At 35.5% G+C, this 15,930-nt stretch overlaps 1 protein-coding gene across 4 annotated transcripts in view; it reads left to right on the forward strand.

The window, feature by feature from the left end:
• Nucleotides 1-15,930, forward strand: part of HIBCH (3-hydroxyisobutyryl-CoA hydrolase) — a 156,252-nt gene that overhangs the window by 72,408 nt on the left and 67,914 nt on the right. For all 4 annotated transcript variants that reach the window (XM_036253436.1, XM_036253435.1, XM_036253438.1 and 1 more), the window contains exons 3-5: nt 6,726-6,866; nt 7,760-7,844; nt 11,815-11,895. In XM_036253436.1, the coding sequence (XP_036109329.1) occupies nt 6,726-6,866; nt 7,760-7,844; nt 11,815-11,895 (307 nt within the window). The remainder of the gene's footprint in view (nt 1-6,725; nt 6,867-7,759; nt 7,845-11,814; nt 11,896-15,930) is intronic.

Here is a 15,930-nt window from a genome sequence, read left to right on the forward strand (position 1 = left end):
AACTGATAACTTGGTCCTTTCATCATGGAATAGTATTTCATTCTATAGATGTGTCACAGTTTATCCATTTCCCCATTGGAGAGCATCTTCTGGTTCCTTTCAGTTTTCAGAGATTATGAATAAAACTGTTGTCTTGGTTCACAACTTGGCTTTTCCTGGGCACCTCCCAGCCCAGCACAAGAAGCAGCCATCTGCAGATCGCTTTGTAGCTTATGCCGGGTGGCCCTGGATAGAACACAGGCAGTGACTGACCTTGCCCCAGAGCCAGCACACCCAGTGGACAGCTTCAGACCACATTGAAGCACCACCACCCAACCACCTCCACAAGTGACAACACACTCAATGAGTGGACTCAATGGGTACCAGAACAAGTCTTGCTCTGTGTGCTGCCCCTGCACAGCTGATCCTCCAAGGTAGTCAGAGGCCAGTGGTCAGTGGGCATAGCCAATCTTTGCATTTGACCAACCTAAATAAATCCCTCCCATTGACGTACCAACAGCAATCAAAACTCAATTACAAGACAAGGGTGTATGGTCCATACTAGGGGTGTACCTTAAGGGCCCAGCTGGGGTGATCAGAGAGGCAATGCCACTGGATCCTACAGGACACCTACAACAATAGGCCACCTGACAAAGCCTAGGAGACATAGCAACTCTACTAATATATAGAAACAAATGCAGGGAAGCAGCCAAAATGAGGAGACAAAGAAACATGTCCCAAATGAAAAAGAACAAAACTCCAGGAAATGAACTAAACAAAATGGAGATAAGCAATCAATCAGATGCAGAGTTCAAAACACTGGTTATAAGGATGCTCAAGGAACATAGTGAGAACTTCAAGGAACTTAAGGGGAACTCCAAGGAACTTAGTGAGAACATCAACAACATGAAAAAGGACCAGTCAGAAATGAAGGATGCACTAACTGCAATAAAGGATAATTTACAGAGAATCAATAGTAGAGTAGGTAAAGCCAAGAAGCAGACCACCGATTTGGAATATAAGGAAGCAAAAAAGACCCAATCAGAACAGTAAAGGAAAAAAAGAATCCAAAAAAGTGAGGATAGTGTAAGGAGCCTCTGGGACAACTTAAAGTGTGCCAACATTTGCATCATGGGGGTGCCAGAAGGAGCCCCTGTCAGCAAATGGCTGCTAAGACTTATTGTTCATAAAATCTGGGTCCTGAATTGACCATGGGAAGTTCATCTCAGCAGATAAATTCCTTCTCAGTGTTCACCTCAAAAGAAGCTTTCTTTTTGGGGTCTACACTGCTAAACATTTGTGTACAGGTTTTTGTGTGACTAGAAGTTTTTGAGTCACTTAAGAAATACCTAGAGGTGTGGTGTGATTGCTGAGTTGTATGGTAAATCTGTGTGTGACTTTATAAGAATTTACTAAATTGCCTTCCAAAGTGGCTATGCCACTTTGCATCCCCACCAGCAATGAACCAGAGTTCCTGTTGCTCTGCATCCTTGGTAGCACTTCTGTCTGGGAGAACCCCCCACGCCCCCCCCCAAGCTCTTGCCCCAATGTTGGACAATTCAGTTCTTCCTCTTTAAGAGAAACTTCCTGGGACTCCAGAAGAATTCTGTCTCCCTCAGCCTCAATCCTTGCTTCTCTTTCTGGCACTGGAACCCTGGGCTGGAGAGCCTAGTGTAGGCCTGAGATCCCTTGCTCCTCATGGGGGATCTCTGCAGCCAATATATTCCAATTTTTATTCGCCACGTGTGGGTGTGGGACCAGCCTGTTTTGCATCTCCTCCCCTCCTACCAGTCTCAATTTGGCTTCTTAATTCCCTAGTTGTAGGACTACTACCATTCAGCCTTATTTCAGGTGGTTCCAAATGATGGTTGTTCTGTATTTTAATTGTAATTTTGATGTGGTTGTGGGAGGAGATGAGTACCTTGTTTACCTTCACTACCATCTTGACTGGAAGTTTGTTTTATTTTCCAGAAGGAGAATCTCTTCAGCTTTCAACATTTCTGAGCTGAAACCAAATATTAGAATTTTAAAAGGTTGCCTCTAGTACTGGGTGATAATTTATGTTAAATTGTTCAGTTAAAACAATCATGAAACTTTTTTTGGCCAAAAAATCTGATTCGGTTCAAATTAAATTTAATATGGAGAGAGATCAAAGTTTATTAACATAGACATACCTTGTTTTAGTAAGCTTCATTTTATTATGCTTCACATATGCTACAGTTTTTACAAATTAAAGATTTGTGGCAACCCTGTGTCAATCAGGTCTATTGGCACCATTTTTCTAACAGCATTTGATCACATCATGTCTCTGTCACATTTTGGTAATTCTCACAATATTTCAAACTTTTTTGGTATTAAGGTCCTCTGTGATCAGTGATCTTTGATGTCACTATTGTAATTATTTTTGGGGCACCATGAAGCATGCCTATATAAGACAGCAAACTTAACTGATAAATGTTGTGTGTGTTCTGAGTGCTCTACTAACTGGCCATCCCCCATCTCTCTCATTTGCCTAAGGCTTTCTTATCCTCTGAGACACAACAATATTGAAATTAGGCCAGTTAATAACCCCACAGTGGCCTCTAAGTGTTCAAGTGAAAGGAAGAGTTGCATATTTCTCACTTTCAATCAGAAGCTAAAAATGATTAAGCTTAGTAAGGAAGGCATGTTGAAAGCCAAGACAGGCTAGAGAGAAGTCTATGTCTATCTTCAAAGCTTCAAAGGACAGGCTGACTCTCTTGTTAGTGGCTAATGCAGCTGGTGACTTGAAGTTGAAGCCAGTGCTTATTTACCATTCCAAAATCCTAGGGCCCTTAAGAATTATGCTAAATCTTCTCTGCCTATTCTCTATAAATGGAACAACAAAGCTGGATGACAGAACATCTGTCTGTAACATGGTTTACTGAATATTTTAAGCCCACTGTTGAGATCTGCTCAGAAAAAAGATTCCTTTTAAAATATTACTTCTCACTGTCAATACACCAGGCCACCCCAAGAGCTCTGATGGAGATGTGCAACAAGATAATGTTGTTTTCCTGCCTGCTAATACAGCATCCATTCTGCAACCTATGCACCAAGGAGTAATTCCGACTTTCAAGTCTTATTGTTTAAGAAATACAATTTTTTAAGGTTCTAACCGCCATACATAGTGATTCCTCTGATGATCTGGGCAAAGAGTACAAAACTTTCTGGAAAGGATTTACCATTCTAGATGCCATTAACACTTGTGATTCATGGGAAGAGGTCAGGATATCAACATTAACAGGAGTTTGAAAGAAGTTGATTTCAACCCTTATGGATGACTTTGAGGGGTTCAAGACTTCATTGGAGGAACTAATTGTAGATGTTGGTAGAAGTAGCAAGAGAACTAGAATTAGAAGTGGAACCTGAAGATGTGGCTAAATTCTCATGATAAAACTTGAGCAGATGAGGGGTGGTTGTGAAGATTATATTTTGCTACACTCATTTTAAACCTAATCTATCAATAGTTCAAAACTATTTTTCTGAAAAATTATATAATGACCAAGGTTGTATATTGTGTATTTCTAAAAACATTAAAATTATGTGAAAGATCGCTCCTGAAAATTTATAAATAAAGCATAGTACAATGAGGAAAACGAAAATAACCAATAATCCTACCCAATCAAATCTACTTACTAAACATTTTGGTATATTTCTTTGACTTTTATCTCCTGTATAGTAGCTGTTATTGACCCTTCTTTTTCAATTACCATCATATTATGAAACATATACCATTAAATATTCAAACACATGTTTACCAATAAACTGTACAGTATTGTCATGATTATCATAAATAAATCATGAGCATCATAAATTAAGTATTTTTGATATTATAAATAATTGCGGCAAACATTTTTTTTCCTTTTTCTTTGAGACACTTTTGAGTAAACCAAATATTCATTATGCTTAGGGTAGAAAATTTGAAAATCATATAAAATCACAAAAAACATGACCCCAAATAATTATTTATAACTTGATATATATGGCGCCATTTTTTCTGTGTATACCGATTATACTGTAATATAAATATTTCCCCAGATTTTTGCTTATATTTTTAGTATAAATTTCTAAAGTAGAATTATTTCTTCAATGTAAGAATATTTAAAAGACTCTTCATGTACTTTGCCAGATTGCTCTCCATTTATACTTTCCTTTGTAAATGCTTTTACTTTGTAAGGTTATTTGTTATCAATTATTAGGCTGCTGCAGTTGTATTTGTTAACATAAATTACATCCTGGATTATATATGTATTTAGAACTATTCTCCTTTAGCTGGTTATTAAGCTTGACACATGTATTTTTTCAACATTACTGAAAAAGGAAATAACATTTGAAAGTCTGGTTTCTTTTGTGATTTTTGTGTATGGTTTTCTATTGCCATAAATTTTTCTTTACTACCAAAAAGTTAAGAAAAGTAAAAATATATTTTTTCTAAGTCATCTAACTCAGCATCTTTTTTTTTTTTTATCCTCACCCGAGGACATTTTTCCAGTTTTTACTCAGATAGAGCGGGAAGAGAGAGAGGAAGAGAAAGAAACATCGATGTGAAAGGAACACATTGAGTGGCCGCCACCCACACGACCCAACCAGGGCCGGGGACAAACTGCAGCCAAGGTACATGCCCTTAGTGGGAACTGAACCCGGGTCTCTGTGGACCGCAGGCTGACGTTCTAACCACTGAGCTAAACCGGCCAGGGCTAACTCAGCATCTTTTAAACCTAACCTATCACTTAAAAATTATTTTAAATAGGTAGTAAATACATACGGTGTAAAATTCAAAAAGTTCAAAGGGGCCATGCAGTAAAGTCTTCTTACTCCTCTCTCTCAGTTCTCTTTCCTGGAAGCAACCATTTTAGCAATGTCTTGTGTATTCATCTAGAGATACTGTATAGTCTTTATATAAATTTGTATGCATACATGTACACAGTGGGTGGGTAGCATGTCTGCACTTGAGATTCTTCCATTACATCTTATGGAGAGGTAGCTGCCTTGTTCTTTTTAAAGGCTCCATTTAAAAGCATGTGTTTGTATGAATGATTATAACTAATTTAATTAGTCTCCCACTGATCATTTCTAGTCTCTTCCCATTGCAGATGACACTGCATTTTGCTTTGCCTGTGTGTAAATATATCTGCAGGGTAAATTTCTAGAACAAGAACTATGTCAGTGTGTGTGCTTTAAAAAAATGTGTTGTCAGATTGTTTTTCCTAGGCTGTAGTAGTTTATGTTCCCACAGTATATCTGTTTCCTCATATTCCAGACATCACAGGATATCAAACTTTTTGACATTTATCAATTTGTTTAAAAATATATCTTAAAATAGTTATAATTTTAAGTTTTAGTTTAAATGGAAAATATGCAATTGTTTTTGTTGTTTAATAGCCTTTCCTATAACCCTTTTAAGTGAACATGAATTATTTAAATTTTTATCTGATAATGAACTTTAATAAAATTAACGCCAACATTAAATATAGATCATTTTATAAAGGAAGACTTAAACATTGTGTAAAGATGTTGCTTAATGCTGTCAAAATATGGATTTATGGGTTTTATTAGATTTTTGTTAATAAGGATGCAATCTCCAGTTAAAAATTTCCAGTTTAAGCTGACTCTTAATTTTATATTTTACCTTGTTCCCATGTAAAGTTTTAAAGCACTGTCCTTAAAGGAATGCATTATGTAGACAATGCCATTAGCCCTGATAGTTGTGTGTATAGCAGAGACCTGGGAAATTGCTGTATAGTTTAAAACATGTTGCCTCCAGGTGTCATATTAGTCTGTATATTACATGAGCAGTGAGGCCCGATGACTAAGTTGGGGTATATGAGGCCCTTATGTAAGCATATAGGCAAGTTCTTCACAGCTATATGACACGTAAATCTGTCATTTTATAATCCGGCTTCACACTACTTCTTTCTTACTTTCCCATTACTCATTTCTTTTTTTTTTAATTAATTTATTTTTTTATCCTCACCCGAGGACATTTTTTCTTTTCTTTTTTATTTTGTTCAGTTAGAGTGGGAGGGAGAGAGAGAAAGAGAGAGAGAGAGAGACACATCAACACGAAAGGGACACATCGAGTGGTTGCCACCCGTACGACCCAACCAGGGCTGGGGACAAAGTGCAACCGAGGTACATGCCCTTAGCGGGAACCGAACCTGGGTCTCTCTGGACCGCAGGCCGACGCTCTAACTGCTGAGCCAAACTGACCAGGGCCCATTACTCATTTCTTCAACCAGCCTTTGTTCTGCTAAGGATTAACATCTTAATATTTTCAAATATTCATTGCTATGTTTTTGCATGTACTGTTCTTTAGGATTCTCACCCCCCTTTTCTTGGCATACATGAAGGCCCAGCTCAAATGTTACATTTTTGTTTTTCAAGTTGTTGGTAGCTACTGTAGTCTGAATTATTTGCCCTCTGTATTCATCTTTGCTTTCTAAGTACCTAATATATTGCTTGGTATACAGTAATAAAAGATTTAAAAGTATTTTGTAGTCCAAGTTGACTCAGTTCACTTAGAAATGAAAATTAGATTTAAGTGGTATGTATAGTTTTGTGATCTAAATAACTTTAGAAATCTTTGTCAGATGTACTTAGTTAACCATTTGATTAATTACCATTAACATTGTGTGAAATATTTGTATTTGATGTATATGTGTTGATGTTGGCTTGTGACAAAAATGTAAGGAATTTTATTGTAAAGATATTATTTGTTTACACAGAGAATGTCCAACCACACAGATGCAGCAGGAGAAGTACTATTAGAAAGAAAAGGTTGTGCTGGAGTGATAACACTAAACAGACCAAAGGCCCTAAATGCATTGACCCTTAATATGATTCGGCATATTTATCCACAACTAAAGGTTTGTAATTTTCTTAAGCAATTATATGGATTATTTTAAATGTATCTTTTTTCCCCCCTTGGTTAACCTTCACTGAGGATATTTGTTTATCGATTTTTAGATAGAGTGGAAGGGAGGGTAGGAGGGAGAGATGGAAACATCGATGTGAGGATGTGAGAGAAACATTGATTGGCTGCCTCCTGCACGCCCCCTACTGGGGATCGAGCCCCAAACCAGGAACTCTCAGTTCATGGGACAATGCTCAATCCACTGAGCAACACTGGCTGGGCTCTAGTTGACTAATTTTTTATTGGTCCATTGTTCTAGTCTTTTGAATTAACATTGGCTCTTGATTCCTTCATCCTACTTAATTATTAGCTGGCCTTACTGATCCCAAATCACTTCCATATCTGATCCATTTGTTTTCACTCTGTTACTTATAAATTTGTCAGTAGGACAGAGCTCTATATCACCACAGTCAAAAGGTTATTGCTCTGTTTATCAATAATCTTTGGATTTATTTGTTCACGAAGTTTCTAAGCTTATCCAACACACAGTATTATTAAGCCCATCTGTTTTCTTTTAACCTTCATCTGAAAGTTTTCATGGCAAAGATTTCAGATGCCATCATGAAATTTGGATCACAAAATATATTCATCTAGCAACGTTATTGGAGTAGCCTCTGATTTATGTCAGAAAAGAAAATGAAGTTGGGACCCATTCTTCTGGATATATTTTACAAAGGTTATGCTATATATTATATATGGAGATATATACAGGGTGGGGCAAAAGTAGTATATCCATATACTATATATCTATACACTATATATGTATGTATATATATGTATCTGTGCAAGTGGATATATCTTTAATGAGTTTGTAGTCATAATGTGTTTATACCATCTTCTTTTTAGAAGTGGGAACAAGATCCTGAAACGTTACTGATCATTATAAAGGGAACTGGTGGAAAGGCTTTCTGTGCTGGGGGTGATATCGTAGGTAAAAAATTTTTTTCTCTCATCTAAATGCTTTTCCTCTTCAACAGAACTGATAAAGTATTAACACATTTTTTAAGTACTTCATAATTTTTGTTACTTCTTAGAAATTTTTTTGTTTTAAAGGTAATATATTCTCATGTAGTTAACTTAGAAAAAGGAAAAAATTGACTTATTTTTTGTAGTTAATGTTAGAAAAATGAGAGAATACTGAATTTAAAAAAAAAAGAACTACACAAACAGACTCATAGATACAGAGAACACTTTGGTGGTTGCCAGATGGGAGGAGGGTTGGGGGAATGGGGGGAAAAGGTGAAGGGATTAAGAAGTACAGATTGGCCCAGCCAGTGTGCTCAGTGGGTTGAGTGTCATCCCATGCACAAAGAGGTCACTGGTTCGATTCCCAGTTAGAGCACATGCCCAGGTTGCGGGCTCAATCCAGTAGGGGGCGTGCAGGAGGCAGCTGACTGATATTTCTCTCTCATTGATGTTTCTATCTCTCCCTCTCCCTTCCTCTCTAAAAAATCAGTAAAAATATTTCTTTTAAAAAAAGGAAGTATAAATTGGTCGTTACAGAATAGTCATGGGGATGTAAAGTAACAGCACAGGGAATATAGTCAATATTTTAAGAAGTATGTATATGTCAGATAGGTATGAGATTTATTGGGATGATCACTTAGTAAGTTATGTGATGTCTAATCACTGAGATGTACACCTGAAACTAATATTTTATATTATAATTGAAAAATAAAACATTAATAAAAAAGAAAATAAAAAACTACACATATGCCCTTCAGATATCTTGTCTCTCTGTGTGAATCATCCCATACCAAAGGTCCAGTCATGGTATGTGAGTCCACATTCTATTTTAGAATAACTGATATTAAGCAGTTTTACTTGTCACATAATCTGACAGTCTGGCCGTGTTGAGTGATTTGCCGTTCTCCATGTATGACATACTCTCTCATATTTCTATGCCAGAATGTACTTAATTAATAGTATTTATCCTTTTGTATTTTAAATATATTTTTATGTGTGTTTAAATAAACATGCTGAGATAAATAAAAAGATTAATTCTCCTTTCTAATTGTTTAGGTCAATCTGTCATATACACTTAATTATTAAAGACAAAGAGAAGAAATGTTTGCTCTCAGGACCAACATTATATACTTATTATTATCACTACTAATTGTTAATATTTTCTATATACTGAAAACTATTTTAACATTATATATTTTGTTTTTCATGGAATTGGTAAGATCCAGGGATGGTTTTTCCTTGTGTTTTATTTTACATATTTGTGTTTTGTATTGTGTTAAGACAATCATGTTTGGGTTGATCTATTTATTAAATTACAAGTTTATGCAAACCATTACATTTGGAATAGGAAGAAACAAGGTTGATTCAGGACATAATTTCAAATATCTATTAAATTTAAAGAAAACAATAAAGTAAGTCTTAAAATTATAGTTTAAATGTTTTGATAGTTTAGAGTGATTTGTTAACTGAATTGTTTAACTTTTTTTGCCCACAAAATGAATTATTTTCAAAACATTGTTTTTCAGCTTGGAATTAACCTTTCCTCTGGAGTTGGGCTTATGATCTTGTCGATTTATAGATGGGCAGAGTCTTCTGTATTGATTTGAGCTTCTGACTGTGAGCTATTTTTACATAAAGACCTAACTTTATGTTGATGTTTGGAAATACAGTTAAAAATTCTAGAATTATTCTAATTTACATGAAATAAAGCAATGGATTTCAATTCCAGGAAATTTAGTTCTTTTAAAAAGATCATATTTCAATACGATATGTGGGGCAGTCAGAAAAAAAATATTTTAATGATATTGTAAACATCATTTAATTTTACTTTATATGGAAATGATTAGAATAAGATAGAAGGAAATTTAAGAAGATTTTTGAGGTAAAAGAGCATCAACATACAATACAATTTATATTCCTTTCTTTTTAAATTGGTAAGTAATGATAAGGACTGAATAAAAGATGATAGATGAGAGTTTTTTGAGGGGAATATGTCAGGGAAAGGTTTAGAATGACAAAATATGTTAAATCTTTCTTTTAAAAGCCAGGAAAAGAAGTCAAAATTTGAAACATTTCAAAGAAAGATAATATCAGAGTGCTAGAGTTAGTCTAAAACACCATAAATAGTCAACAATTTTTGTGTAGCTTTCCCATAAAAGAAAAAGCATGCATACACCACACATTTAATTTGTATTTTAGTAGATAATTTTCATAGGACTTGAAGACAGGAGAAGGCACATGAATTTGCAGTATATACATGGAAGAGAATGGTCTGATAGTAGTATTGACATTGACTGCAGTAAGAATACAGTAGATGTGCACTTTGGATAATAGGCAGTTGCAATAGAAATGAAACCATATTATAATACTTATAATTCAGATATTCTGCAACTTTTTATTAAGCCAGGCAGTAGTATGCTATAGCAACATCTTTGAGAAGATATGTTTGTTTTTTTTATCCTCACCCGAGGGTATTTTTGCATTTATCTTCAGATAGAGTGGGAGGGAGAAAGGGGGGCAGAGGAGAGAGAAACATCAGTGTGAGAGAGACACATCGACTGGTTGGCACCCACACGACCCCAACCGGAGCCAGGGCCAAACTGCAACTGAGGTACATGCCCTTAGCGGGAACTGAATCTGGGACTCTCTAGTTTATGGGTCGAGGCTCTAACTGCTGAGTCAAACTGGCCAGGGTGATATATTTCTTTTTATATTATTAATAAATAAGGATAATACTCTCATTTACCTCTCTAGCATCACCTTTTACTATTGCCCTTCAGTCTTTTAAAATTACTTACTTTTTAATTTTATTCCTTCTTGCCTGTGTGCCTTTGTAATAACTCCTTTCTCTACTCAAAACTTTTCTCTTTTGTCTACTCAAAACTTTTCTCTCTGTCACTTTCTAGGAAATCCCTATCTATTGTTCAAACTTGACTCAGATTATGTCTTCTGGGAAGCTTTAAAAAAAAAAAAATCCTCCTGAGGACATGCTTAGAGAGAGAGAAAGCATATCAGCGTGAGAGAGAAAAATTCATACATGCCCTGACCAGGGACCACACCTGCAACCCAGGCATGTGCCCTGACCGAGAATCAAACCAGCAACTTCTCTGTAGGATGACACTCAGTCAACTGAGCCACTCTGGTAGGGTTGGGATACCTTTTAATGACACCTCTCCTGCTCCCTCCCATTCCCATGACACTCAACCTTATAGTGAGCATAGCACTAAGACTGTTTTAGTAGTCTTTCTCATTAGTCTGAACTAAAGGGCAGCCATCTTATATTGCTGTCTTGTTATCTACATCACCTAAAACAGTGCATAATACTTAGTAGATGCTCAGTAAATGTTTAATGGTAAAATGAATTTTGCAGATATATTTAATTAGATGGAATATATATATTTCTCTCTGTGTATATGTATAATATACTTTATATTAAGATCACCTCTTATTTGGTTAGAGCATCATCCTGATGCACCAGTATCATGGATTTGATCCCTATCAGAGCACATACAAGAGTCAGCCAATGAATGCATAAACACAATGTTTCTTTCTCTCTTTCTTTTTCCCTCCCTCCCCTCTTTCAAATCAATAAATTAAAAAAAATATTACCAAAGGAAATGTATATCCAGCAAATGTTTATTCAGGTGCTATAGAAAATAGTCAAAAGAAAATGTATTTTGTAGCAATATATAACTTCTAATTTAAGTGTAATGCTTTGTAAGAAATTCTTAAGAATTTTTGCCTTAAAGCTCCGACAATGGACTGTAGATATGGGGATAACTATAATATGAAGTGGCATGGGCAACTTCAAAACATTAACAAATCATTCTAGAGTTTCCCCTGGTACTGAATATTACAATATTGTAAATTTATTTTGACTAGAAAACACTTTTAAAAATTTGTCATACTTTTTTCCTTCTTCTTTTTTTTTTTAGCCATCACAGAAAATTCAAAGACAAACTGGAAGATAACTCAGGATTTCTTCAGAGAAGAATATATGCTAAACAATGCCATTGGTATGTGTGCTCTGCTGAGAGCTTTGAAAATGGAATCAAGAAAAGCAGCACAGTAGGAATTATTAAAAATGTAATCAATAGACACTCTTATTTAATCTTTTATATACTATGTGCCAGGCATAAATAAATTTGATGAACTATTCTGACTGCTCATTCCAAAGCAGTTCACACCTTAATATTAGTAGGCTATACTTACTATTTGTCATTCAGTCAATATGAAAACATAATTCTGATCATATGGCTGGCTTTCTTGGAAAACTAAAAACTTGGGTCCCAGTTTTCTCTGTAGAAGAAAGTATCACTTCCTAATTCTTGAAGAACTTTGGGATGAAAATTTCTTTATAGTTGATGTTCCAGATTTCATTGGAAGTGAAATAGTAGTTTTATCAAGCATGTGTTTCAAATGTGAAATTACAGGGAATAATGCAGTAATTACCTGTGTACCCACCAGAATGAGCAGACATCAATATTTTATTTTTGCTTAATGATTTACAATTTATATAAATAAATTAATTCTACAAGTTTTAAAATTATAGTTATGTCTACTTTGTTGCTTTACTCAGTGCCATTTCTTTCTCTCCCCAGAGGCAACTATTGTCTTTAATTTGTAGTATTGCTAACTCCTAGACCATACTCTATATTTATATTACAGATTTATGAGCAAAAATACTATTATCTGTGTTTTTGAAACTTACATAAATACTATTCTTAAGTTTTTAATAACATGGAATAACTTTTCTAAAGTATTCAATATTATAAATATATCCCATATTATTTATTCTGCATTAATGAATATTTTAGTTTTCAAACTTTTTACCAGTATACCTTGTTGTACCTTTATATATATCCCCTTCATGCCCATGTGGAAAACTTTCTCTGGAAGCAGAATGGATGGATCACCAGAGTTTATACGTCTTCAGTTTATTTCCAGATTCTACTCTAAAGTCCAAGACTTGATTTTCTACCCATCCTTTCCATAATGTTCTGTTGTTAAACTTTGCATGTTTAATATTTTATTGTGGCTTTAATTTGTATTTCATTGACCAATGGTGAGGTAGAAGATGTTTTCTTATGTTAATTGAGCATTTAGTTTTTTTTTTCCCCTCAGTTTTGTACTTTGTTCATCTTTCTATTGTATTTTTTTGTCTTTCAGACTTTGTAGGTCTTTATGTATTTTGGATTCTTTGCTTTTGTAGATTATACCTATTACAAGTCCATTTCTCTCAGTTTGTTGCTTTAAGTTACCTTTTGGTATATACAGGTTTTTTTGTTTTGTTTTTTTATCCTCACCCGAGGACATTTTTCCATTTTTTGTTTGATAGAGTGGGAGGGAGAGAGAGAGAGAAACAGCGACGTGAAAGGGACACATCGAATGACTGCCACCCACACGACCCAACCAGAGTCAGGGACAAACTGCACCCAAGGAACGTACCCTTAGTGGGTCTCTCTGGACCACAGGCTGACGCTCTAACTGCTGAGCCAAACCGGCCAGGGCGATATATACAGGTTTTTATTTGATGGTATGAAATGTATTCAATCTTTTCCTTTGTGATGTCTGCTTTTTTGCATTGAAAAAAAAAAAAGGCACTTAACACTGAGGTTATTAAGATGTTCTCTCATATTTTCTTTTAATAGCTTGAATATTTTGTTTCTTTATACTCTAAGTCTTTAATGTTCTTGAAATTTTTTGCAGATGACATCTAACTTTTATATTCCAGCTAGAAAGCCAGATGTTGCCATACTTTTATTAAAAAGTATATTCCTTCTTCACTGACTTTAATGATACCTCTGTCATATATCAAATTCTTATATATGACCAGGTGTGTTTTATGATTACTTTGTTCATCAATCTGTTTGTACTTATGTTGAAAGTTAGTGTCAAAATTATTACAGCTTTAATATATATCTTTAATATGCCCTAGTTTTCTTTTAGAATTGTCCTGGCTGTTCTTGGACTTTAGATCTTCCATATGAATTTTAGAATTATTTTGTCTGATTCCACAAACGATTCTATTGAGATTTTTACTGGAATGAGAATGAGTTTTAGATAATTTGGGGGGGAGGGATATTGTTATCAAAATATCAATATTTTGATATTGAGTTTTCCTATCCATGAATGTGGCATATCTCTTTGTTTATCCAAGTAGAAGACTTAAAAAATTATTAATTATAATTTGCATACTATAAAATTCATTCATATTAAGAATACAATTCAATTTTTTAAAAGATCCTCACCCAGGATATACTTTTATTGATTTTTAGAGATGGGGTGGGGGTGGGGCATCTATTGGTTACCTTCCATACACTCCCTGACCGCAGACCAAACCCAAAACCTAGGTATGTGCCCTGACCGGGAATTGAGCCCTCAACCTTTTGGTGTATGGACAGTGCTCCAACCAACTGAGCCCCCTGGCCAGGGCCAATTCAATAATTTTTGGTAAACTAGTGCAACCATCAACATAAACCAGTTTTAGAACATTTTCATCAGATTGACTTCCATGTCCTTTCATAATGTTTTGTCATTTTCTCCATGAAGATCTTCCTTTTTAAAAAATGTTTCTTCTAGGTAGCTTATTATTATTTTTGTTACTACATTTAATGGTAATAGTCCTATTACATTTACAAATTGACTATTTCTGGCATATAGAAATGAAATCTTTTTATTTTAATATATTTTTTAATATGTCTTTATTAATTTTTTAGAGAGGATGGGAGAGAGAGAAACATTGATGTGAGAGAGATGCATTGATTGGCTATCTTCTGCACACCCCCTACTGGGGATCGAGCCTGCAACCTGAGCATGTGCCCTGACCAGAATCAAACCAGGACCTCTCAGTCCATGGGACAATGCTCAATCCACTGAGCCACACCGGCCGGGCAATATTTTGTTCTTATATCCAACAACCCTGCTGAAATTTTTAATTAATTCTAATGCTATTTTTATAGTTTCTCAGACTTTCTACTAGGCAGTTCTACCATCTGCTCATAATTGTTTTGTCATCTTTCTTTCCAGTCCTCTTATTTATGATTTTTCTTGCTGTATTTTGACTAGGACTTTTATTATAATGTGTTATTTTTGATGTCCATGGGCAAACATTAAAATTTTTCTTTTATTTTATTAAACTTTTTTTTTTCTTTATTGATATTAGAGAGAGAGGGAGAGGGAGAGGGAGAGAGAAACATCGATAAGAGTGCCCTGGCCGGTTTGGCTCTGGTTGAACGTAGGACCAAGGAGTCACAGGTTCAATTCCAGCTGAGGGCTCGTCCCCAGCCCTGGTCTGGGTAATGCGGGAGGCAGCCATTCGATGTTTCCCTCTCACATCAATGTTTCTCTCTCTCTCTGCCCCTTCCCACTCTAACTGAGGATATTTGAGAAAATGTCCTCAGTGAGGATTAAAAAAAAAAACATCAATGAGAGAGAACATCGGTTGGCCACTTCCTGCACGCCCCCCAGTGGGGATCAGGTCCACAACCTGGGCATGTGCCCTGACCGGGAATTGAACTGGCAACCTCTTGATGCTTGGGTCAACACTAAATCACTGAGCCACACCATCTGGGCAATATTTTATTTATTTAGTTTTTGGTACGTGCTCCTAGCAGGAACCGAGCCCAGAACTCTCTGGTCCGTAGACTGACACTCCAACTGCTGAGCCAAACCGGCCAGGGCTTATTCTTTAGTGTAATCCTTTTGTAGATACTTTTTTTAAAATCAAATTACAGGTATTACTTCTATTCCAGATTTGTTAGGGTTGTTGGTTTAGTTGTGGTGGTGGTGGTGGTTATCCAGTGCTTGAGCATCTACTTTCTCTGACTTTTCTCTCTTCTCCTGGCAGGCACTTAATTGAGTTGCTGGGTTAGCAGATAGTTTTTCTAGTCATTTCTAGTTTTACAAATTGAATAGCTCTTCCTGAAATTTGTGTGGGTAGTTCATTGAATAAGATATGTGGCCCAGAATTTCTTCCCAACTGAAAACAAATACACACTCACTCATAATCTTTGGCTGTACATTCCAGTCAATTACTGATTTGAGTTTCT

This window comes from Molossus molossus, unplaced genomic scaffold, assembly GCF_014108415.1.
Source record: "Molossus molossus isolate mMolMol1 unplaced genomic scaffold, mMolMol1.p scaffold_m16_p_11, whole genome shotgun sequence".
NCBI lineage: Eukaryota > Metazoa > Chordata > Mammalia > Chiroptera > Molossidae > Molossus > Molossus molossus.